This window comes from Choloepus didactylus, chromosome 19 (genome assembly GCF_015220235.1).
Source record: "Choloepus didactylus isolate mChoDid1 chromosome 19, mChoDid1.pri, whole genome shotgun sequence".
Lineage (NCBI taxonomy): Eukaryota > Metazoa > Chordata > Mammalia > Pilosa > Megalonychidae > Choloepus > Choloepus didactylus.
The window spans coordinates 60,577,562-60,601,466 of NC_051325.1; the positions used below are offsets into that span (position 1 = coordinate 60,577,562).

The following is a 23,905-nucleotide window of genomic DNA, read 5'->3' on the forward strand; positions in this document are numbered from 1 at the left end:
AGAACCAGAACAAATGTATGACACTATAATTAGAAGTTAAAATTTGAGGGGTATATAGGGAAAAAATATACCTATTGCAAACTATGTACTACAGTTAGTAGTATTTTAATATTCTTTCATCAACAGTAACAAATGTACTATACCAACACTATGAGTCAATAATGGAGGGGGGGTAGTTAGGGATATGGGAGGATTTGAGTTTTCTTTTTTGTTTTCATTTCTTTTCTGGAGTAATGAAAATGTTCTAAAAATTGAAAAAAAAAAATAGTGGTGATGGATGCACAGCTGTGTGATGGTACCATGGGCAATAGATTGTGCACTTTGGTTGACTCTATGGTATGTGAACAATCTCCATAAAATTGAATTTAAAAAACAGAGTGGCTGTGGAGAGGCGAGATTGAGAGCTGTTCCCCGGAGCCATGTCACCAACGGCAGCATCGTGGCTGGAGCTGGAACGGCTCATCCACACCCTGCGACCACGGTGTCCACGGTGGCATGTCCCCACAGCACTGCCCACGGACACGGGGGTCCAAGCCCCCGCTGTGCCTGCTGGTGCAGCTGAAACCAGAGGACTTGCATGCTGAGAATTGCATTGTCTTATTACCTGTAACTTTCCTATTATTTTCCTTTATATCAGAGCTAGAGCATTATAGCAACTGTTGATTTCACTGCAGGGTGCTAAAGGGGATTATTATGGGTTGAACTGCATCCCCAAAGGAAATGTTGATGTCCTCAACCCCACACAGCGAATGTGAGCTTATTTGGAAGTAGGATCGTTGCCAATGGAAATATTCAGGTCCACGTGCCATGCTGGGGGGTCGCGTAACACAACGGAACTGAGTCCTCATGAGAAGGGGACAAGAGACACAGACAGACAGAGAAGATGGCCACGTGAAGACAGCAGCAGAGCTTGAGTTCTGCCACAAGCCAAGGGACGCCAGGGACGCCGGCCACGTCAGAAGCCAGGAGAGGGGCCTGGGAGAGGCTCCTCCCTGCAGACCTGAGGGTGCCTGACCCTCTGACACCCTGACGTCTGGCCGTCGGAGCCACGCGAGGACATGTTTCAACCGTTTGAAGACACCCAATGTGTGGCCCTTTGGTAGACTGCCCCAGGAAACCAAGGGGTGACACAAAATACGCATCATGGAAAGGGGGTGTCGGCTTGGCTGGAGTTGAGACACACACAGATAATGCATGGAAACTCTTAACCCCTGGCTGGCTCCCACATTGAGGCTCTTGTGTTTATTTGGGGATCATTATCGGAGACAGAGCCCAGGACTCCTTGGAGCCCGGGCCCTTCCCTGGGGTTGGTGAGAACTGAGAGAAGGGCCCACGGTCACGGAGCTGAGGGGACAGGCCACTGGCATGCCAGGCTGTCCCTTCAAGCAGATGAGCCTCAAGGACAAATGGGAGATCCGGTGACCCCAAAGGACTCGATTTGGAGGCACGTGGGGACGGGGAAGCAGCATGTTGGAGCAGACCCAGCAATGGTCCGGGGGTGAGTTTTGAGCCTGCCAAGCTGGGGCAGGGGACAGGTAGGGGAACTCACAGTTTAATCCAAGAATTGGAGCCATCTGGACACATCCAAAGATGTCCCCAATCTCAGGGTTCAACAGCTACCCCAGCACAACAGACTTATCAGCAAAACGTTTGTGTTGGACAAAAAAAAAGTAATAATAATTCCTGTAAACCCACCCTGATTACCATAAATGTGATAAACTGATCGCCCAGAAGATTAAAAGCAAAATTGTGCTTGTTCTTTCTTTCTCCTCGAGCAAGGAATAGTTATCAGCAGAGTGGCAAGATCTTAAAAAAGAGATAAAGTGGAAAGGACAGTTGAGGTGGAGGCAAGCGGAGGCCAGATCATCACAAATCTGTAAAGCAGGAAAATCTAAGCCAGGCAAAGCCAAGGGGATTTTTTTTTTAATTTGGTCCAAGATTTCTTCCTTTCCTGCTCCTCAGCCCCTTCTCAGGGGGCTCAGTGGGGGGAGCCCACCCCACTCCTCCAGTCACAGCTTGGAGAATCGCCTGTGACATTTTTCCACCCGGGCCGAGGACATCTGCCGGGTCTGCCGGCCCCGCACCACCGTCTTCAGGAACCAACACGCCTCACCCTTGATCCACAGGGTCTGAGTGGACGCTGACCCCAGCCGGGCCAGTCAGCTCCACCCGTCCTCTGGCCAGGGTGAGTCTTTCAGCGGTGGGCACCTGTGCTCCGGGAGAGGGTAAAGAGGTGCTCTCCATCCAACATGGAGCCAGGAGGCTGGGGCCCAGAGGTGCCAATGGCCACTGCCCGGGAGAACCTGCCTGGGTGTGAAGCCAGCACAGAGGAGCAGAGGCAGGAAAAGGAGATCAAGCCCTGGCGGTGTTGCTTGAACCCCTGGAGACAGCCTCACCTGAAGCCTCGTCAAACACAAGAACTAAAAATCCTGTTTTTATTCAAGCCGGGTTGAGCTGAGTAACACTTGCAAGTAAGACACCTAGCTAAGGCATCCTCCTAATTTGTCCCAGGTCCCACCACATCTAACTCTTATCTCCCCAAACCAAATGCCACTTCCCTGGGCCCAGGCCTCATCACACTTGTCTACACAACATTAACAACCTCCTAATGGCCCCTGGCCTCCAGTTTTGCTTCACAGTCCATTCTCCAGGTCAAAACCACCAAAATGAAATAGGTCAGAGGGGACCTGCCCCAGATCAAAAACTTTGCCAAGGCTCCCCAGCTAGGATAAAGGCCAGACTGACGAGCAGGACTTTCTGGGACCTTATGTTTGTCACGGGGTGCTTGGGGGTCTGCTGCAGGGGGCTTGCTTTCTTCTTGGAAACTTCAAGTTCCCTCCCATCCAGGAGAACCAGCAACTTCCCCAGGATCCCACCACCATGACATAGAGCATCAGGGATGGGGGTGAGATCACAAATATTTTATATATCCAAGAATCTCAGCTCTCTCCCTCTCTCTCCTGCTTCCCCAATTGCAAGAAGAACTTCCAGGAAAAACAGAAAGAAAGAAAGGAAGGGCAGTGGGGCGAACTACAAGTCACAGCCCCTTGGGCTGTGTGCCTGATCCCTGTCCCCCAGTTCCCGCCCCAGCACTTCCTTTTAAGGCTCCTTGGAGACTAGACCAGGATCCAGGAGCCACCGCAGCTGCTGTCCTCACGAGCTTCCAGAGGCCTGGCACCCCAGCATCACGGCACTAGCAAGTCTCTGAAATAACGCAGTCCCACCTTAGCCTTCTGGATGTGAGAGAGCCCCCAAGCTTTCATTTAAAATCCATTTTATTTGAAGCTATCTGAAAACGAACAATAGGAGCCTCAAAGAGACGTCTCCCCAGACACCTAGAGCGAAGGATGCTAAAAAGGATCACTCCACAAAATCATTTTGCCTTTTAGATCAAATATGCAGAGTCCCACTGGGTCTTGTTTCAATGTCCACGATGTGGAGAAGCTTCCCCTTGTCCCAGAGTCTGGGACCACATTTCCAGTCACTCATGTTGTCATTTCACATCCTGGGTCAGGCTTCTCTCCCCCAAATGGCTGGAACAGCCTCCACTCAAAACAACAAATATCTGCCGGGGGCCCCCAGTGTCTGGGCACTGGCCAGGGGGCAGGGACTGCAGGGAAGCAAGGCAGGGAGACCCCAGAGCCAGGCAGGGAGAACCTCGCCATCCCCTCCGTGCACCATCCAGCACCAATTGGAGCGAGGCATGTCGTGGGTCCTTCACACAGGTTTTTCTTGCTTCCTCTGGGCACCAGGGAGGTAGGAAGGCCCCGGAGGGAGAAAGAGCTTCTGATGTGAGCACCTGACGTGAGCACCTGATGTGAGGCCTCCAACTGGAGACTTAATTGGTAATTAGGCCAAATGGAGAATAAGCACCAGCCAGGAGGTTTCAAGGGAGCTTTGGGAGGGAGGCGCTTTTTCTTTCCTTCACTAACAGCCAGAGAATGATGTTCTTTGTTACTCTGGGTGTGTGGACCACGGACTATCCGAGCAGGAGAAAGGAGTCTTTTGCTGCGGCTAAAGAGAGCACAATGGGTGTGTAAAGATGAGAACTTTTGAGTTCCTTAAGTTGCAGCTCGGTGAAGCCATCAAATATCTCCTCTGTAAACTGGCTCTTACAGCTTGAGCCTTCACAGGCCTTTGTGGTGTGGCCGCGGGAAAGGCCTGCTGGCTGGCAGGACCCACCGTGGCACAAAGCATTTGGTGGCTAGAAAAAAAAAAAGAAGAATTCATAAAATAGAAAAGAAAACTGTTTAAGCTTAAAAACTAAAAAGAAGCAATTGGCTCCAGTTGTTGGAATGTTTCACACAGCAACAGCAGAATGAAAAAAATAATAAAAAATAAACTGTCCCGGAGAGCTGAGAGAGGGCCAAAAATATTAATATACTGGAACATGGTGAACTTGCCATACGCTGTAAATATTTTCTTAGCTCCCCATGTATAATCAGCAAGTGTGGCGGTCTTTTTTTCTTCCTCAGCCCTTCCTGTTTGAAATTGATGCTGAATAACAAATTTAAAAAAAAAAAAAAACATCCCGAACCCATAAAACAAAAACAGCATTAGGTGGAGAAATTGTGCCTTTCAGAGAGACATGAATTTTTTGTTTCAAATCTCAGAGGAAGAGGGTTTCAACCCCCAGAGCCAGGAAAGAAGGCAAAGGATGTATAAAACAAAGAAATAATGGTCCACTAAAGCTAAAAAATATAAAATAGAATTCCATATATGTGAATTCATTAAATGGCCAGGTATGGTACACACACCAGTGAAGAAAATGCAGGACCCAGTAAAATTCGAATTTCAGATAAACAACAAATAATTTCTTAGTATAAGGATAAATATAGTATAAATATGCCCCATGAAATTCAAATTTCACTGGACATCCTATATGTTTATTTGCTGGGTCTGGCAACCTTATTGGGGGGGAGGTATTTAAGCACTAAAAAGAGGGGTTTCTGGCAATGGTGATAAGTAAGAGTTGAAAACTCGCACCCCGATAGGACAGGGTGAACCCGCAGTCTGCTCTCACTTGGCAAAACACGATCCCTGCCCTTCGGACAGATGGGGTCTTCTGGGGGGCCAGGGAGGTCGGTGTCTCCAAGTTCCTGGTCCTCAGCAGCTGCCCCCCTGGAGCCAGCGGTGATGAAGCAGGTGCCGTGGTAAGAGGGAGTGTGGCCTTTTACAGATACCGCCTGGGAAAAAGCCTAGACTGCGTCTTCCCCAACTATCATTGACAGCTAAGCTTCTGCCACTTGAAAATCATCTAGAAAAGAAAAAGCACTTCACGGGTTTAGAGGGAGAAGAAGACCTGGAAACGTCAAGCTGCCTTCCTCCTCAGGGCCGCGTCCCTAGGAAGGACTTGCTGTCCTCCGAGGGCCATGGCTGAAGGCTAAGACGGGTTTGGTGGAAATCCTTTCTCTCCCACGTGCTGGCTCCATGACCTTGGGCAAGTTGCTTAACTGGTTGAGCCAGTTTTTCCACCTGCAAAATGGTCACAAAATGAGCCTCCTAACGGGGCACTGTGACAATTAAATCAGAGAGTGTAGGAAAGGGCCCAGCCCAGGGCTAGTAAACGCTGGTGCAATCGGTGGCTGCTGAAGCGGGTGCACCCCTCGGGAGAGAAGGAGGGCAGCTTTCCGGAAGGCCAGCCTCGGCCAGCCGGCCAGCCACTGCCTCTTCTTCAAACCCAGCATCCTCAAAGAGCAAACCCTGGTTCCACTCAAAGCCCCAATCCCATCTCCCCACCTTGAGCTCTAGACTTTTGTGTCTTGGGATGCGGAACCCACCTGGATCGAGACAGCCAATGTGATATTCCTTGAGTGCCAACAGGGCTCTGCATCTGCTCCTCACAGCCTCCTAAGATCCCTCCAAGAGGGAGGGACTACCATTATCTCATCTTACAAATGAGGAAGCTGGGGCTCAGAGAGGTTAAGCAACTTGCCCAAGGTTACTCAGCTAGTCCATGAGAGAGAACCCACTTTGGATTCCAAAACCTGTACACTGAACCATGAAACTCTAACCATTTCTAGTCCTGGACCCATCCTCCTGATGCCCCATGCAGCTATTTCTGAGGAGAGTGGGCAAGACTGGCAAACTCCTATTCATCCTTTAAAACACAACTCACTCATCACCTCCTCTGGGAAGCCTTTGCTGCCTCATCTGGGGCTTCCTCTGCACCACTCTCATTCTACTGTTCCTTCTTATATCAGGCAGTGGTAACATCTATTTGCATTCACATCTGTGCCCCAACTAGTCTGAATTCCCGGAAGGCAGAGAGTGCTTGCTTTTCCATTTCTGCATCTAATTATGCTCTCCCTGGGGAATCCTCCAGCTGCACTGGCTTCCTTGGGTTCCTCAGACACCCCAAGCCGGTTCCACCTCAGGTCTGCAGCACTTCTTCCCCACGTCCTCCCCCATGGGAAACTTCTAATCCTTGCGCATGGATCCTTCCTTCCTTCCCCAGAGCTGGGCCCAAATGTCCCCTCTCAGAGAGGCCTTCCCTGAACACCCATTTAAAACAGCCCCCTCTGCACCCCTCGCCTGCTCTCTGTCCCCTTTATCCTCATACCCTGCTTTAACTTTCTTCATAGCACGCGCCTCTCCAGTGCTGTGGAGAATGTGTGTGTCTGTTTACTTCCTTCATTTTCCCTCTGCCCCACCAGTCTCAGCTCCGGCAGGACAGGGCCCTGTGTGTCCTGTTCCCTCCTGGGTCCTCAGCACCTAAGTGGCATCAGGCACACAGTGGGTGCTAAATAAACATTTGTGGAATGAATTAATGAATCCTCGGTGCCTGGCATATAATAGCCATTCAGTCAGCAAATGTATTCTTAATCCATCATTTGACAGGATTAATCGTTTTGACATAACTCATCTGAGAAGCTTCCCAAAGGGGAGCAGAACTGGCCCTCGCTATGCGGCCCATCTTTCTCTCTCCTTCACCTCCCTTCATTCATCACACTTCGCAGAATATCCCCTTCCTCCTGTTGTAGGAATGGCAGCCTCGGGGAAAAGGCCGGAAGACAGCCCCTGCCCACCTGGAGACCCGTCCACCCGGCTGCACCCAGCCCGGCTCCCCTGCTGGCCACTGGCTCAGCTGTGCACATAAGGCAAGCGTTACACACTCACTGGCGAATCCATCCAGCTCCGATCCTGGCCCCCACCCACCAGCTCACTATTTTGGCTGAGCGGAGAGTTGGACCATTTCAATCCTGGGACTTTGCCAGGCATTTCCAACCATCAGGAAGAGCTCCGTGCTCCAAGTGTGTTGGGGGAGGTGGCATGAGAGGCAAACACACCAGCCATGCCAGCTCCAAACACCCAGGGAAGTACAGATCTGTTGATAAGGGGGGATGTCAGGAAAGGGAGGGAGGGAGAGAAGCCCGGAGGAATCACAGAGCCTCAGCTGGGGGGTAAAAGCACCCACCCCCACTCGGAGTAGTGGCTTAGTAGTGATCCAGGAGGTGAGCTGTGGGTCCCCGAGATGCTGTCCCTGTCAGGCTCTGTGCACCTGTGGGCCCAGTGGCTGCTCAGCCAGAGAAACGCCTCCCTGCCCTGTGCAGCAGATCCCCGAGCTGCTCTGTATCAGACCCATTTTCCAGTTTCCAGGCCTATGACAATGTGGGGTGATGGATGCAGCCAATGGGTCAGCCTTGTACGGAGGTCAGTGAGTCAGTCAACAAACACTGACTGAGCAGTCCATTAGAGGATAATTGATGCTGGCGGGATGAAAGGAGAGAGCATCAGTGTTAGGGTCTGCAGGTGTTATTAACAGTGAGTTTCACTTAGGAATCGTCATAAGGAGTAGATGGTGATGGATACACAGACTGATGTTCTCCCCAAGACTTGGCAAGTGACAGGGCAGCACTGTGGCCCAAAACTCAGGCCCAGTGCCCACAGAGTGGAAAGGACCATGCTCCAGCTACTCTCAGCAATAGGGATGAACCTCTAACATAGCATGGGGCCAAAGAAGTCAGGCACGAAGGAGAATGTTCTAAATGATTCCATCTACACAAAGTTCAAATCGTGGCCAAACTAATCTTTGCTGAGAGAAGTGGACAGGGAAGTGGGGGAGGTAGTGAGTGATTGGGAGGAGGCGGGGGTCGGGCTGGAATCTAGGAGGTAGTGATAGGGCGTGTTTTCCTGCATTGTTCATTGAGCTGTGTATTTAGGCAGTGCACACTGTCGCCAGGTGTGTATACTTCCGTTACAGGCTTTTGTTTCTAAAGAGACGGGGAGGAGGTCTTCAGGTTTCCCCAAGGTTTTCCGCAGAGGAGGAGGGCTGCGGGGGCAGCGGCAGGACCCGGGGCCAGGCAGGTGGGCAGACGTGGGCGAAGGGCTCAGATGCGGACTGAGGCTGGGCGGGGGCACCCGGGCTGGCCGGGAATCCCGAGGCCCCGCCCCCGTCAGGTGGGGCCCCGCGTCTTCGGTTGCCTGGCAACCGGTCTCCCGGGCGACGCGAGACGCTGAGCCCAGGGTGGGAAAGTGCTGGGAGACCCGAGGCCCCATGGCTCAGAAACCCATCAGCACCGCCGCGGCCGAGCGCATGAACCTCGTGGCCCAGGATGAGATCTGGTAAGGGACCCCCTCACCCGGCGGGCAGGGTCGTTCCCACCCAAGGGGTGCCCACTTGGCGGCCTCAGAGAACACCCCCCACCCCAAGTCCAAGAGGTGGTCCACCTCTGCGAGCATAGGACGTGCAGGAGAGCCTTGAGGAAAGGGTAAAAGTTAGGGCCAGCAGGGCGAGGGAGAGCCTTTCTCCTCTTCTCATACAGCTTTACAACAATAAGCAAACAGTTGCTTATCAATGGCCAAGTCGTCTGTTCTTACCTTCAAGATTTACCGAATTAAAAAAAAGAAACAATTCAAAAATCTTAATATTTCTTCAATTTGAATATGAGCTAAGTATGCACTTTATCTTTTGATTTTCCTCCTTTTTAAATAAGAAATTTTAACTTAAGAAATAGATCCACTTTATAAAAGGTTTGTTGTGTTCAGCAGACATTTGTAATGGAGATTTTTAATTGGCATTCTATTGGATGGCTAAAATTTCTTTGAAGTTTTAACAGTTATGCTAAATTACTAATTTAAATGCAAATAGTAAAGTTTAGTAATAACAAAACATAATTGGTTACATCCTAAACTTCAGTTATCCCATATGCCATCTTTATGATTTTCACCATTTTCTTAAAAGACCTAAATGTCATTTAATATTTTTCTTTAAAATGACTTCATTTTACTTACATTTATTTTTATAGGAAACGTTATATCACTCTCATAACTGAAAAACCAGTATCACTTGCCGTAAAACACACAACTACTCATTTTTTAAAAATTGCTTCTTTATTCAAGTACCCCCAATAGAAAGTACTACCATAGCAAGGGCCATTCCCACTGCCTGGAATGCCCTTCCCTATTTTCTCCAGCAGGCAAACTCCTACTCATCCTTCAAGACCCAAATCAGATTGCCCCTTGTCTGTGAACAGGCAGTTTAAGCCCTTAGACTGTGCTGTCCAATGTCCAGAGTGGCTGCTGAGCACTTGAAATATAAATAGTTTATATTGGGATGAACTGTAAGTATAAAATGCACACCAGATCCAAAAGATCCCATGCAAAAAAAAAAAATATTATTAAAATAAATTTCACCTGTTTCTTTTTTAACATGGCTGCTAGAAAATTTAAAATTACGTATGTGGCTCATCTTTGTGGGTCATATTATATTTCTTTTGGAAACAGACTCTGCCTTAGGTGCTGGGTGCTGAGCCCAGAGCTCAGCAAGGGCCTGCAAAACAGTGGAGACCTGGCAGGAGGAGGGGTGTGTGCAGATATCGATTCCCAAATAGGAAAAGAAACTAGAAGCATCAGAATGAAAAAAAAAAGTTTAATTAGATGTTTGCAAAATGTGGCATGGCAGCTCTTCAGCTGGAACTCAACTCAGCTCATAGGTGTTATATATAAATTACGTTGAAGCAGAAGCACAAACAGGGCTGGCAATTGTCAGTGGGCACCTGGGGCCCAAGTGTTAAGGAGGTGCCCACTCTCCAGGTAGAGTAAGTGCAGATTCTACTTTTGCAGGAACCCAGAGTGAGCACCTTCTTAGATTCCGCAGTGTGGGCTCCTCACTGACCTCACCTGAGACCAGCTCTGAGCACAGGTGTATTTAATCTGTTCCTCCATAACTGGTGCCTATTCTTGTGGGTCATAAGCACCTCCAAAATAAGAGGACCAGGTACCCAGAAGTCCCCTTTGGCAGAGTCAACACCCCACTCTCTCCGCTCCCTGAGTACCTTCCTCCAATGTAGCATTTAACCGGCATCCCTAGTTCTTTAGACATCGTTCCCCCCAAAACAGTGCGAGCTCATCAGTGACAGGGACCACCCTGCTCCCTCTGGGCCTAGTATCGTCCCTGGCAAAGAACCACCATTCAGCGAATGGATGATGAGGAAGGTAACATTTCCCCAGTGGAGCTTTTAAGGTTTGTGACTTCAGACTTTCTCAAATACCATTGAGCACTTAGAAACTCCCTTTTTCAGGAAATACCGCCTGAAGGCTGAAACTGAGGCACGGCAAAACTGGGCCAAGAACTGGGGATTTTTATCAACCCCCCTCGAGGAGGTAAATATACATTTTATGAGCCCATAAGTTATAAAATCAACCATCTGAAAGAATAAGCAGCGGTGAGGTGTATAATTTATAAGAATAAAATTAAATAGTGTTGTAGCTGAAAATCAGTAAATCTGAAACCAGAAGATTCCTTCCTTTCATGCATTTATTGAGCACTTACTGCATTCCAGGCATGTTCTTGGTGCTTGTCCGAACCAGCTCAGCTCATCCTCCCAGCAGCCTGTGGGGAAGGGGGTGCCATTTTCTGGCAGTTTTACACATTAGGAAATTGAGCTCAAAGAAGTGCAAATTCCCACAGCTGGTCCAGAGAGGCACCAAGTTGAGAAGCTGCTCTGTCTGATTGCGGGGCCACGTGGCCTCAGGCTTCCCTTCTGTAGAATGGGATGACAGACAGCTGCCTCGCCAAGGGAACGGGACGTGCAGACTGGGTGAGAAGCACGTGGAGGGCTGGTTAGCCCGGGAAGGCCAGGTGAACACGTAAGGGGTTCCTGGTAAAATACTCTTCATAGCCCCGAAACCAGGGGCCACGAGTCCAGAAGTCCAGAGGGACCATACAGATGACAAAAATGGGAGAAGGAGCTGGGCATTGAACAGGGTGTGCGGGGGGGACTCCAGCCCCACCCAAAGGGGCAGCCACTATCAGCCCATCTAAGAGCCACCGTGTGGGGCTTCCAACATCATGTCCTGATAGTTTAAGAGGGTCCAGAAGCCAGAGGTTTAAATGAGCTCTTCTGAGTCGCAAATGGGGCCCAGCTTTATAAAACACCAACAAAACATGTGGGGGGCCCTCAATGAGGAGAGGGGCCACCTGTTTGCAGCCTCTCAAAGCATCTCCAGAACATACCATGAGGAAACTACCTTTTTGGAGGAATGCAGCATTACAGAACTGCATAATTCAAAACGTTCATGATTCAAGGCGTGTAAACCCCATTTGTCATTCACCCCACTGACTAGCTTTGAAATTATGCCATTCTTAATAAGTTTTTTTTTAATTCTTAGGGAGTTATACAATTTGAAATTGTATGCATAAAATGAGTCTTTATTAATATAATATGCATAAAAATGGTCTCTATTAATATTCTTTATATGTAATTAAATAGGATTGTCAAAGAATTCAAAATTGCCTTAAAAATTAAAAAGGGGAGGGGGGGTTGTCCTCTAATATTTTAAAAGTCAGTCCTGGAACCCTGCTAGCATTTATTAATTCAAGTCCATAACCTGGAAAGTTTTCTCAGATTACCACTTGGAAGAATATAAATTAGCAGGCTGTAACGGGAGGCAGCAAATTACGGCTTTGTGTTGAGCTGGCCTGTATTAAATCCCGCTATTCTTTCTAACCGTGCAACTGGAACGAGTTACTTAACTTCTCCGATGGAGAGAACTGTCTGGCCCTGAAGTCTCCCCTCTCTGCGGGTTCTATTGCAGTTGCTCAAATGTGAAGAAGAGGAACCCCACACCCCAAAGCCCAAAATCGAGCTTCCCGAGCATTTCCGCCTCCGGCCAGTGACCCCCGTGGAGAAATACATCAAGGTTTGCAAAGCTGTTTTTAAATACTTGTTTTCATAAGTAAGAAATAAGCTCCAGTGGAAATCACGTCCGTTCCAGGTGCCAAAAGGCAACTGCCAAACATAAGAGCACAGTGCAGAGTCCAATCGTCATACCCTTCTCCAGACACGGGAGACACATCTGGTTACACATCCCTACGCGTGCCAAGTTTGTTGCTTCTGGCTCTGCAGAAGTAGAGGGAAGCCAAGGCAATGTAGGGTTCAATCCTTTCATTCGGCCATTTATAGGGGACAAGCAGTAAGGCCTGGCAGGCTCTGAAGTCAGACAGCTGAGGTCCAAGTCCTGCTCTGCTGCTCATCTGTGTGTCCTGGGGCAAGTTACTTGACCTCTCTGTGTTTCCATATCCTCTTTTATAAAATGGGGGTTAATGAATGCACCTACTTCAGGCATGGTGTCAGGGTTTAGTGGGATGATGTGCCTAAAGGACTTAGAACCATGCATGGCATTTTTAGAGAGTGCTTTACTAGATGCCAGGTGCCTGGCTGGGCAAACAGTGATGAGCAAGACCCCAAGAAAACAAGACCCCAGCCCACGTGAATGGGGTCAGGGTGGGGGTGAGGGGAGCAGGGAACAACATCAAACAAGAAAATCAACAAAATAGCCTCGTGCTGTGCTAGTTGCTGTGCAGGAGATGCAACGGGGAAGTGTTGGAGGGCCATGGGGGAGGGATGCTCAGGACAGAATGTGCCCTTTAGGCTGGGGCTAGGGCCAGCCCTGGGAACAGCGTCCCAGGCAGAGGGATCAGCATGTACGAAGGCCCTGAGACAGAATGAAGGTCAGTATGTTTCAGAGACTCCAAGGGATTGCAGTGCAGCTGGAGCTTGCGAGCCTGGGTGGGAGTGGAGTGGGGAGGAAGGGATGTGGCTGCAGAAGGGGGCCAGAGCCCAGAGGGAGGAGCTGGGATTTGAGTCCAAGTACACTGGGAGCTTCTGGAGAGATGAAAGTAGTGCTGTGCAGAGGTAAGGATTGTCTCTCTAAAAGCTCGATCTGTCTGCTGGGGTTGGGAGCAGGAGGGCCCAGGCATCCCCTGAGGGGAGAGGGCTTTGACACTTCTCCCCCAAGAACCTGGCCTGCTGGGGTCTTTGGCCAGGCACCTCTAGAAATCCTTGGCTTTTGTGCATCCCTGTGTCTCCTCCCACGGGTTCACCATTTTACCCTCTGCCCAACTAGGGGGAGAACCACTCGATGTCATGGTGGCGAGAAGGGATGAAAACCCAGGTGAAGGCTGCCAGGGGTGGGAATTTGCTCCGAATTTTCTTTTCTGACAGGCCCTCAGGGTCTAAGGAGGTGGCCGCGCATGGCGAGTGCTGGGGTACACACTCGTTGCCTGAATGAATGAATGAACAAATGTGCTCCACTTAGATAAGTTGTGTTGATTTTATTTTTCTGATTTTAAAGCAATATAGATTTTTTTAATTTTTTTTAGAAATGCAGCAAAGTATAAATAATAAAGTAATCAAAACATCCATATATTTCCTTACCCATGGTTAACATCTGGGGGAGAGGCGACACCTTCCAGATGTTTTACTATAAAAGTAAACACCAGGACACAAACATTGGGACTGGCGGTTTGACGTGCTGAGCCCTCGAGCAAGGGACTTGACCTTATGAAGCTCATTACTACAAAGGAGAGTCTAAAGTTGTATGTAATGGTGCCTGAGAGTCTCCCCCTGAGTACCTCTTTGTTGCTCAGATGTGGCCCTCTCTATCTCTAACTGAGCCATCTCGACAGGTGAACTCGCTGCCCTTCCCCCTACGTGGGACCCGACTCCCAGGGGTACAGGGGTGTAAATCTCCCTGGCAATGCAGGATATGACTCCTGGGGATGAATGTGGACCCGGCATCGTGGGACTGAGAGTATCTTCTTGACCAAAAGGGGGATGCAAAATGAGACAAAATAGTTTCAGTGGCTGAGAGATTCCAAATGGAGTCGAGAGGTCACTCTGGTGGACATTCTTATGCACTATATAGCTAACACCTCTTAGGCTTTAATGTATTGGAATAGCTAGAAGTAAATACCTGAAACTACCAAACTCCAACCCAGCAGTCTGGACTCCTGAAGACGATTATATAATAATGTAGATTACAAGGGGTGACAGTGTGATTGTGAAGACCTTGTGGATCACACCCCCTTTATCAAAAGTGTATGGATGAGTGGAAGAATGGGGATAAAAACTAAAGGACAAATGGGGTGGGATGGGGGGATGATTTGGGTGTTCTTTTTTCACTTTTATTTTTTATTCTTGTTCTGGTTCTTTCTGATGTAAGGAAAATGTTCAGAGATAGATTGTGGTGATGAACGCATAACTATGTTATCATACGGTGGACAGTGGATTGTATATCATGGATGATTGTATGGTGTGTGAATGTATTTCAATAAAACTGAATTTAATAAAAAAAAAAAAGCAGATTAAACACACACACACAAAAAAAGTAAACACCAGGAAATGCTAACTCTTATTATATTCTCCTAGTCGTGTGCTGTGAGTGCTTTACATGGGTCGTCTCGTTTCGTTTCCTCAACAATCCTAGAAGTTAGGTATTACTGTCGTCAAACCCATTTTGCAGATGAGAAAACCACAGCCGAGGGAGGCTGGATGCCTTCCGAGGTCACATAACAAGTGTGTCTGGCTCAGAACCACCTTGCTCTTAACTGTGATTCTCGACTGCTCTTCCAGTCAACATACACGTACTCAAACTACGATGCTGCTTCGTAATCTCCCTTTGCTCTGAGCGGTGTATCCCGGATCGCTACCCATGCAGTTAAAAGCAGCACTCGCAGTCCCTATATTTAGTGGCTGCGTATTTCTCCCCTCTATGCTCTTCCATGATTTATATCACTATCCCCCTATCCTTGCACATCGAGGTTGTTTGCATTTGGGGAATTGGGGGAATAACACTTGCAGACTCAGCTTTTGCTCTCTGAGTCCCTTGAGAGAGGAGCCTGGAAATGAGGTGGCCAGGCTCTGCCATGGGGGCTCACGAGGGAAAGGGGGACAGGAAGCAGGTGGGATATTTTTCTGTGGCTGGGTTTTAATTGCCTGACTCCCTCCACCTCCACCCCCATTCCGCATCCGCGGACAGGAAAGGGTCGGCCATGTGCTGTCTCTCCAACTCCTTCCCTTCAGTCTGACTGGTCACTCTCAGCGGCTGGCAGCTGTGACCCAAATCAGCTTTTCAAAGGAAGCATCTCCACCTTGGTGTCAGAAAAGTATCCCCTCCTGGCTGGAGACCCAAAGGAGCTGCTCTGGCACCAACAGTGTTTCCTCCCGTGTGAGTTTCATGCTTAGGAGCAAAGGCCAGATTTTAAACGGCCACGCCAGACAGAGCCTGTGGTCAGAGTGGACCAGGGACAAGGATCTTAGTGAAGGTGAGAGAGAGCAGCCTCTGCTTCCCCCTGGACCATCCTCCTTAGGGAAGAAATGGGAAATGGCTTCCTTCTTCCACCTTCCCATCCCCTCTTTGGTGTAGGGAGCCTTAAAAATATATTTGTTTTTTAACAGGTATCCTTGATACTCAAGGGGCCTGCTACAAAAAGTCTCCTTTCCTTCCCTGACCCCAAGTACCTTTGTCACCAGTCTTTTGTGCATCCTCCAAAGACAGGGTACACATATAGAAGCACATAGAAATCTCTCTTTTCTTTTTCTTTTTACACAAGTGGTACCATATTTCACATATTTTTCTATAACTTTTCCCCTTTAACAGTTTGTCTTGGAGGATGTTCCGTCTCAGAACACACAACGCCTCAACCGTTTAAACTGCTGCTCATATTCCATGAGATGGATGGGCCATAATTTAATGAGTCCCAAGTTGATGGACATTTAGGGTGTTTCTGATCACGGCTCTTACAGACAGGGCTGCAGCGAGCCCCCGCGCTAACGTTAGTATGCACACGTGTGAGACTCTTAGGATAAACGCCCAGGGGTAGACTGTCGGGTCAAAGGGTGTTTGCAGTTCCAGTTTTAGCAGATATTGCAAGATTGCCCTTGGCAGGGATTGAACCAGCCCATGCTCCTAGGGAAGCCTTGTCCAGGGTGGTGTTTTCATCTCTTCGTGATGGGAGAAAAGTGGCAGATTTTTGATGGCATTGCTCTTTCCAGTTGGATAGAGCTTCCAAAGCTAGTCGTGTGTCCCCAAGTGTCCGTCTGGACAAGTGCCTTAAGAACTTGCCTTCTGAACCATTCAGTCCAGCAGCTGGAGGCAACATTGCTGTGGCGTCTCAGGAGATTAATTTTGGTACTTCACCAAGATCATCTTTTAAAGGGCTCTGTCCACCAGCGGCAGCCACAGCTGTGCAGATCCTGTCCGCTGAGGGTGAACTCCTAACCCAAAGCATATTAAACCTCTTTATCTTGGTTATTCTGTTAGAACAAATAGTCCTCGCCGTTGTCTTCGTTCCACTTACCTTGTAATGGCAGAACCGAGGAGTATTTCAAATGAAGAAGGAAACTTGCGTAAACATTTATCCTTGTTTTCCGAAATTTTCAAATCTGTGCATGGAATTGACAAATGAAATGGTATTGTTTTTTTTTTCATTTCAGATAGAATCTTGTTTTCCTTTGGTTTTCCTGTTGGATTTTTTTTTTTTTTCTCTGAAATGGCTTTTTATTAAACAGCAAAGCAGAATCGCAACACAATTTTCAAACGTTTGTAAATTAGGTCACAAAAGGGATGCAAATGTTTGCAGTACAACTATTATATATTCATACAGCTGAAGTCATTTATTGAATTTTACTTGCACCAATACAAACATTAAGATTATTATTCCATGATTAAAAGTGGCCCAAATCTAAAACCACAAGCTATTAGCAGTGGATCTGTCTTCCTATTATAACTAGCATTTTAACATTATTTCTGCAAAATTCCCTTACCAAAAAACTCTAGTAAAAGGATGCCCAAAATTCTACAAATCAAGTAGTTGATTTACAGAAAATTCAAGAACTACTAAGATAAAATACTGAGAAAAATTATCAAGTAGTACATATGTAAAACCCTCCCATTTTATTCATTATTCTGATACTAACATACTCTTAAGGGTTTTTGCAAACTTGATCTTCTGGGCACCATAAATAAACCTTAAGAGACCAAACACTTTATAACTGTTCTCTTCCAAATGTGGATTACATAAAGTTAGTCAGACTTAATCCACTTTCATATATATTCCCCAAAAGACCTAATCTATGTCAGGATGACACAAATCTGGAGTGAAAATATTTGGAGTTAGTTACTGTTTATCAGGTACTTTTTCCATTCTAAGTTTCCTGAGATTTTCTATTTTAAACACACACACATACAACCAGAGCTCATCTTTTTAGATACCAAGTGCAGAAGGAAGTTTTGAACAACAAATCTTCCGAATTTGAAAATTCACAGTTTCAAAGAACAATCATTTTTATAGCCTGTTTTCAATTTATCAAAAAGGAACTAACAGTCCTATCTTGTTACTAAATATAACAAATGACAGGTCCTAGCTGAGAAACTATCTTATTTTGGTTAAATTCAACAATGAGTTCAGGTTATTTTCATAAATGATTAATTATTAAAATTACTTTTACAAATGTGGAACCAACTGTTTATCCTTAGGAGAAGGGAAATGGGAAGGAAGAGGCAAATGGAAAAGAGGCACAAGATGGTGGGCAGGGTACATAAAGCTGTGCATTCAGTACATGATTTTGGTTACTTTTTTACAATATAGTAGTTATTTTCTTCTATCATCTTTTACGAAGCCTATAATAAAAGACAGTGCTAAACTTATAAATCAAAGCAAATTTGATAAAACACTCATTTTCAAGTTTTAATAAATATATGCAATTCTAATTATAAAGTCTCTACTATCAATATAGTTACACGTTTTCATAGACTAAGTTAATATACAAACTCATAGAAGTCTCCAGTTATACTTTTAGAGCTCTTAATTTTTACCTAGATCTGCCATTATCTTTATAAATATTCAATGAAGCCACAAACAAAGGTACTGTAACTTTTGGAATCTACTCAAATTTTAAAGAAAAAAAAATCAGCAGCAATTCCATAAAACAGAATGAATATCAGCCTTACTTTCTTTTGCTTTTTGTGTCAGTTGTTTGAAAAACACTAGAAGCTGACATGAGGTTTTCTATATATTGTCCAAGAACTTGGTTTTCTGATTTTAGCTTCAGATTTTCTTCCTTAACTGCATCTACTCTTGCCGAGAGCTCTTCAAGTGTGTGTTGGAGTTCCAACACTTGATTAATAAGTCGTGTTTTTTCCTCCAGTTCCACCTGATTTTCAGCATCAACAGCATCCATGTCAGCATTCATCATCTTGCGTAAAAAACTTCTGGGCCTCAGATACAAAACCCCTGATGAAAGGTCTGGTGCTTGAGGAGCCAGGAGAGGGGAGGGGATTCGGAATAAGACGCCTCAGGCCCGGCACTTGCACCAGAATCTTTCCTGTTGGATTTTAATTCAACTCAATCACCTTGTGTGCGTGTGTGTGTGTGTGTGTGTGTGTGTGTGTGTGTGTGTGTGTATGTGTGTGTGTGTTGTCAAACCTTCTCATCAAAACAGGAAGATTCACCATTGCCAGAATACCAACAATAGGACAATACTGTCATTTATTTTTAAAAGGGCAGTGTGACATGTCATATTTTATATTTCTACACCTTATTTTTTTTTTTTTTTGCTCTTTTACCAGATAAAAAAATTATCCTGGAGGTAATGAATTAACTATGTTAAGCTTTACAAGATAAGAAAAATGTTTGATAGTAATGAAAGGCAGAGACGTGGTGAGTCTCAGAGTGCCCCAGATCTGTGTGAGCCGCTCTGCAGGTCTCGTGGGGGGCTCTGGTTTTCTCTCCCCCTTTTCCCTGCCGGGCCCCACGCCCCTCGACTCTGCGGCCCAAGGTGACTAAAGCCCCTGGTTTCTTTGGCAGGTCCTGCCATCACCCCCAGTTCCACAAACCAGCCAGGGCTTCATCGGCTGGAGGTCCGGGGTGCCCGGCCTCCACAAGTGCCTGGAGCACGATTACGAGATCAGAAGCTGCAAAGGGGCCTACGCCAGGGAGCTGGGCTGGCCCCGGCAGGGCATCCACTGAGCCCGCGGCGCCTCACCCGGCCGGGGGCTGGAAAGGCACCTAAGCTTCCCTCCAAGACGTAGTTGCTGCCGTGTTTGCTTCTGGAACGTTGCAGAGAACCCAGAGCATCCCCTTCGACTAATTCATCAGTGACCCCCTTCCAGAATGTTTGCGCAACACTCCTGTTCTTAGCTAATAGGAAAAAGGCTAAAACGATTCTCTGGTTGGCTTTTTTTCCTTGGATGCCTTGGGGATTTCTAGGTGTGGTTTTTAAAAAACCAATAAGTACTGTGATTTTTAAAATATATGTCTGGGCCCTTAACTCACACCTGTGACCCCCCAGTTGGTAAGGAGGTTGTTGGCAGGTGTTTCCATACCTGCTATCCCTGCGCCTCCTTTTCAGAGGGGATGAGACAGACACTTAGGATCCCGTGGCTCTCTTCTCCTAGGATACGTACCACAGGTCAGCAACTGTAAAGGCAGAAATGAGCCCAAGGCTTGGCAGTGAGTGTAGATTTCCGGGGCATGCTGTAAGAAGGTGTCCCTTCCTGCTGGCCCGGCCACCCCAGCCCAGCACTGACGGCAGCCAGGCTGCCAGCCTGGACACTTTCCTTCCCCTGAGGACAGCAAGACGCCCTGTGGCCTGCACCGCTAGGGTCACATGTTGCTCCTGCGTAGCCCTGCGGCTTTCCTCTTATTTCTTAAAGTGGGGGGCGGTCAGCTGGCTCAGGATGCCGGGAGCAAAAGCCAGCATGGCCTCAGCCCCCTGGAGCCAGTAGGAGAGCGGAGAGTTTCAGGACATCCCTGGGAGGCTGGTTCCCGTTTGGTTTCTGGATAGCAGGGCAGTGGCAACTTCAGGCTGGAGGGGGTGGGCAGACCCTCTGTCCTCCACGGAGACACAGAACCGTGTTCTTTCTGCCCTTTGGCTTGTCCAGTGTCCGTCTGTGGGATGAGTCCCGCCTGGTTCTTGCTGTGTTTGGTCCGACTGGGGCCTGAGGGATTCTAACTGCGAACCCACTGACAAGGCCCATCCACCCAAACCTTTCTGCTCACTTCCCGTCCAGGCTCGGGCGTGTAGCCCGTCCAAGAAGCTGTCATCTTCAGAGTCACTCAAGCGCCTGCACCCAACCCCAAACACTTGCCTCAGCTCCTCCAGCAAGCTCCTAAATGGACTCCGTGGCTTTGGGGCACCAAATACCGGGAGGCAGAATCCTGCTGAGTCCAGGCCAGCCCTGTAAGTTTTGGGCTCAGAGCCTCTGAATCCCAGGAGACCCTGGCAGAGAAGCCTCCCTCATGTGGGGACTTTGTTCTCTGTAGAAAGTCTCCAGAACAAGGTTCAAGCTCCCAGCCTCCCTATCTCCAGGGTGCTGGCTGCAGACACCTCCAGAGATAGCTACTGGGGGGGGGGGTGTGAAAACGCAGCCACACAGCAGGAACCTCCCCTCAGCCACCCAGAACGTTCTCTGTCTCCCCACATGCCTCCTCCAACCCCAGAGCGGGAGACTTTGAATTTCTCATGGGCCACCCAGCCTGGAAGAGCCATTATGCAAACGAAAGAGCCCCCAGGAAGTCTCCACCGGCCTGTGCTCGTGGTCTGCACGAGGCCACGGCTGCCGTGAAATGCCACATTTGCAGCAGCCGAGACCCTGCTCACTACCCCTCAGGCCACACGTGCTGGAAGGAGAAATGTTAGGGCTCTTTACGCTCTGAGAAAAGGGGGAGCAAGGCATTGAACACACGTTGTTGCTTCCTCGCCCACCCTACTCGGAAAGCCCCCTCCTCTGACAAAATCTGTTTTTCATTGGTCTTGACCTGGCTGTGTGCATGTGAGATGAGATCACGTGGCCCATTTCATCCCCAAGATGTTTCCAGTCACCCAGATGTTTAGCCTGATGTAGACTAAACAACTGATGCTTGGCCAAACCGCTCCCTTTTAAATCCTAATGTTTTGGCATTTCAATCATAGCCACGGGCAAGGCATCCACCCTCGAAACGCATGCTCCTTATTGCGATCAGACACCTCTACCACATTCGAGTGCCCAGAAAGCGCGGTGCCTTGACATCCACCTTCCTTTCGGCCACTGCAGGAAGGCATTTCCATCTGATCGCACATGTGAGGAGATACACCTGTGGTCAGAGACCTTCCGATGCCAGGTTTTGCTTTTAGTTCGAGTTCGTGATCACTAAACAGATATAGAAGTCCTCTCCATGTGGTCTGCCTGCCCACCATGATTTGGCAGCAAAAAAAGTCTAGCAGAAATGACAAGGATCTTTAAATCCACCACAAACAAATCAACAGGTCTGGTTTGACCCTTCAGAAACTTGAATTCTGCTTTTCGCTGGCTGGTCTGCAGCGATCTGTGGCCCTTTTAGAGAGACTGGTCAGCACAGCCGGTTGGTGGAGCTGAGCTGACCCCACCGCTGCAAACAGCCCGAACCTTCGGGGAGACCAGAAGCCCCGACTGGAAAGGTTTTCAAGGCTGTGCTGCCCCTTGGTGTCATCCAGGGACCGGTGGAAAAAATGGGCACATTCATGTCCCAGCTACATCCCTTTCATTCCACATTCCTTTTGAGAATAAAAATTCAGGAGACCCAGATCAAAGTCTGAAGAAGCGCAGGTCCTTTGGACAATGAACACATGAATATGCCCAAATAGCAAGGAACCCATACGATGCTTTTTGCTGCCCTTCTATTTAAATAAAGCTTACTCCAAGTTTCTGCACATGTACTTAGTGCCCCTTAAAACTGGTTCTACCTAAAACATTAAAGTGTGGATTCTTTTTTTACCTTCTGGCTTTTGTCAATACATAGATGGTTAAATTTTTTAAAACTAGACAACATCTAGGAAACCACACTTGGTTGAGTTTTGGCCTCCGATAATTTATTCACCAACTAACCACATAATGTGCTTTTATTTAAAGAAAAGAAAATGAGGCAGCATTTCTGCAGTATCAAATTGCACCGCCCTGATCTCCCCAGCACCCCCAGCACCCCGACTCCCCCGCCCCATCTCCCATCATGCTCCTGGGACCCGCAGTCTGACCTTTCAGCTTTGAGCAATTTGGGCTGCACTTGTGGGCTCAAAATATGGCCCAAATGTCCAGTCAACAGCCCCCATTGAGAATCGAAGTGGACAACTCTCAAAGATTCAATTACCCTGTACGGTTTCAAACTTGACATTTAATCTATGGAAATCAGCCTCTTTGTGGGTGTTCAAATGGGCCCATAAATGTCACCACACACTGTAAAATACCACATTTCCAAGGTCGAGACAAGGCCGGTGAACCCGGGTCCACAACGCTGAACTACACATCGCAGCAATGAACCTCAAGATGGGCCTGGGTATAAAAGGAGTCGTCTCTGAAATGATGCAAACTGTAATTGGGTCGGGGGCTCAGAAAGGATTCTGTCACAAGCACATTTCAGTCCAAGACAAATTAAAAGTGCCTCTTGTTTGAATTATGAGAAATGGCATGATCCATTTAAAAATAGAACTATTGGAAAACACAAGCCTTGTCTCTCAGATGTTTAAATACACCCCAGTGTGTAACTGTCACTGGTTCCACTGGGCTTCAAGGATCCAAAGCCTGGGACCAGATGCATTTGAGATTTAGAACTCTATGGATTTTAGAAAGATATAGCATATATTGCATAACTCCTTTGACAAAGTCTGGGGCAGCCTACAAAATTAAATCACTATTTATGTAAGAAAACTTATGAATATTCACACTAAATGGAAAATATAAAGACCCTAAGGAGTCAAATATGTTTGGTTCAGATTTTGCCACCAAATGAGCTTTTGTGCCAAACTAATAAGAGTAGTTTCAGATTTTGGAGCATTTTGGATTTTGGACTTGATAAGGAATTTTGGATATAACATGTTACCATCACTGAAAACATTGTAGATCTTGTTCTTTTGATTCTGCCTTTAGTTAAGAACTTGTGTCAGGAAACTTTTGGTTGTAAGGGACAGGAAACCCAACCCCAGCTAGCCAAAGAAGAAAAAGAATGTATTGACTCTTGTACTGTAAAGCTCAAGGGTAGGTCTGGCTTCAGGCACAGCATGATCAGGGATTCAAACACGATCACCAGGACCCAGGATCTTTCTGCTCCCATTTCCTTCAGGTTGGTTCTTCAATGCAAGTAACAGGGCTCAGCATAGTTTATAAGAAATAAGATTTCTTCATTTGCAAAGAGGAGGCCCAGAGGTTGTCAGTCCAGGCTAGTCTAGTATCTTAACAAGATCAAGGATTGAGATTCTGGTTCTTTCCTCTCTCAGCTCAGGCACTCCTAGTGTCAGCTCCAACTAAGGCTGGTTGCCTGCATGGCTATCGGATGGGAGCCATCAGCCAACAGGGCCACCTGCTATCTTGCTCACCTCTGGAAGGAGAAGGGGGGAGTGGCTTCTCACTCATCTCTGGCAAACCTCTCCCAGAGTCAGGCCCAAATTAGATGGTGTTCCTTTTTCTGAGCCAGTCACTGGATTATCCCCCTTGGACCAACCAGGCCAACCTTTCTCCACACTGCATGCAGGGAGGTGGTGAAAAGGCAGAAGGGGTCACCATCATTTCCTCTACACTTCGTTCTCAGACAGGCTCACTCCTCAGGGGCACAAGAAGGCTGCAACACCTCCTGACTGTCCCTGCTCTCAGCCTCCAGTAGAATAGGAAG

At 47.6% G+C, this 23,905-nt stretch overlaps 2 protein-coding genes across 2 annotated transcripts; one reads left to right on the forward strand and one right to left on the reverse strand.

Annotated features, from left to right (window-relative positions):
- Positions 1-8,316: 8,316 nt before the first annotated feature.
- C19H20orf85 (chromosome 19 C20orf85 homolog) lies at positions 8,317-19,451 on the forward strand. Its single transcript, XM_037812233.1, has 4 exons — positions 8,317-8,565; positions 10,524-10,605; positions 12,040-12,144; positions 19,094-19,451. Exons 1-4 carry the CDS (start codon positions 8,498-8,500, stop codon positions 19,253-19,255), a joined length of 417 nt encoding a protein of 138 aa, XP_037668161.1. The 5' UTR covers positions 8,317-8,497; the 3' UTR covers positions 19,256-19,451.
- Positions 18,108-18,556, reverse strand: LOC119516043 (short coiled-coil protein-like). The gene has a single exon (XM_037812234.1). It carries the CDS (start codon positions 18,480-18,482, stop codon positions 18,234-18,236), a length of 249 nt encoding a protein of 82 aa, XP_037668162.1. The 5' UTR covers positions 18,483-18,556; the 3' UTR covers positions 18,108-18,233.
- Positions 19,452-23,905: the final 4,454 nt, after the last annotated feature.

Bases quoted from the DNA above. Each gene is read 5' to 3' on its own strand.
- C19H20orf85 (XM_037812233.1), top strand. From the start codon at position 8,498: ATGGCTCAGAAACCCATCAGCACCGCCGCGGCCGAGCGCATGAACCTC. The intron at 8,566-10,523 runs GTAAGGGACCCC...TCCCTTTTTCAG, and splicing joins GTGGCCCAGGATGAGATCTG to GAAATACCGCCTGAAGGCTG. The intron at 12,145-19,093 runs GTTTGCAAAGCT...TTTCTTTGGCAG, and splicing joins CCGTGGAGAAATACATCAAG to GTCCTGCCATCACCCCCAGT.
- LOC119516043 (XM_037812234.1), bottom strand. From the start codon at position 18,482: ATGATGAATGCTGACATGGATGCTGTTGATGCTGAAAATCAGGTGGAA.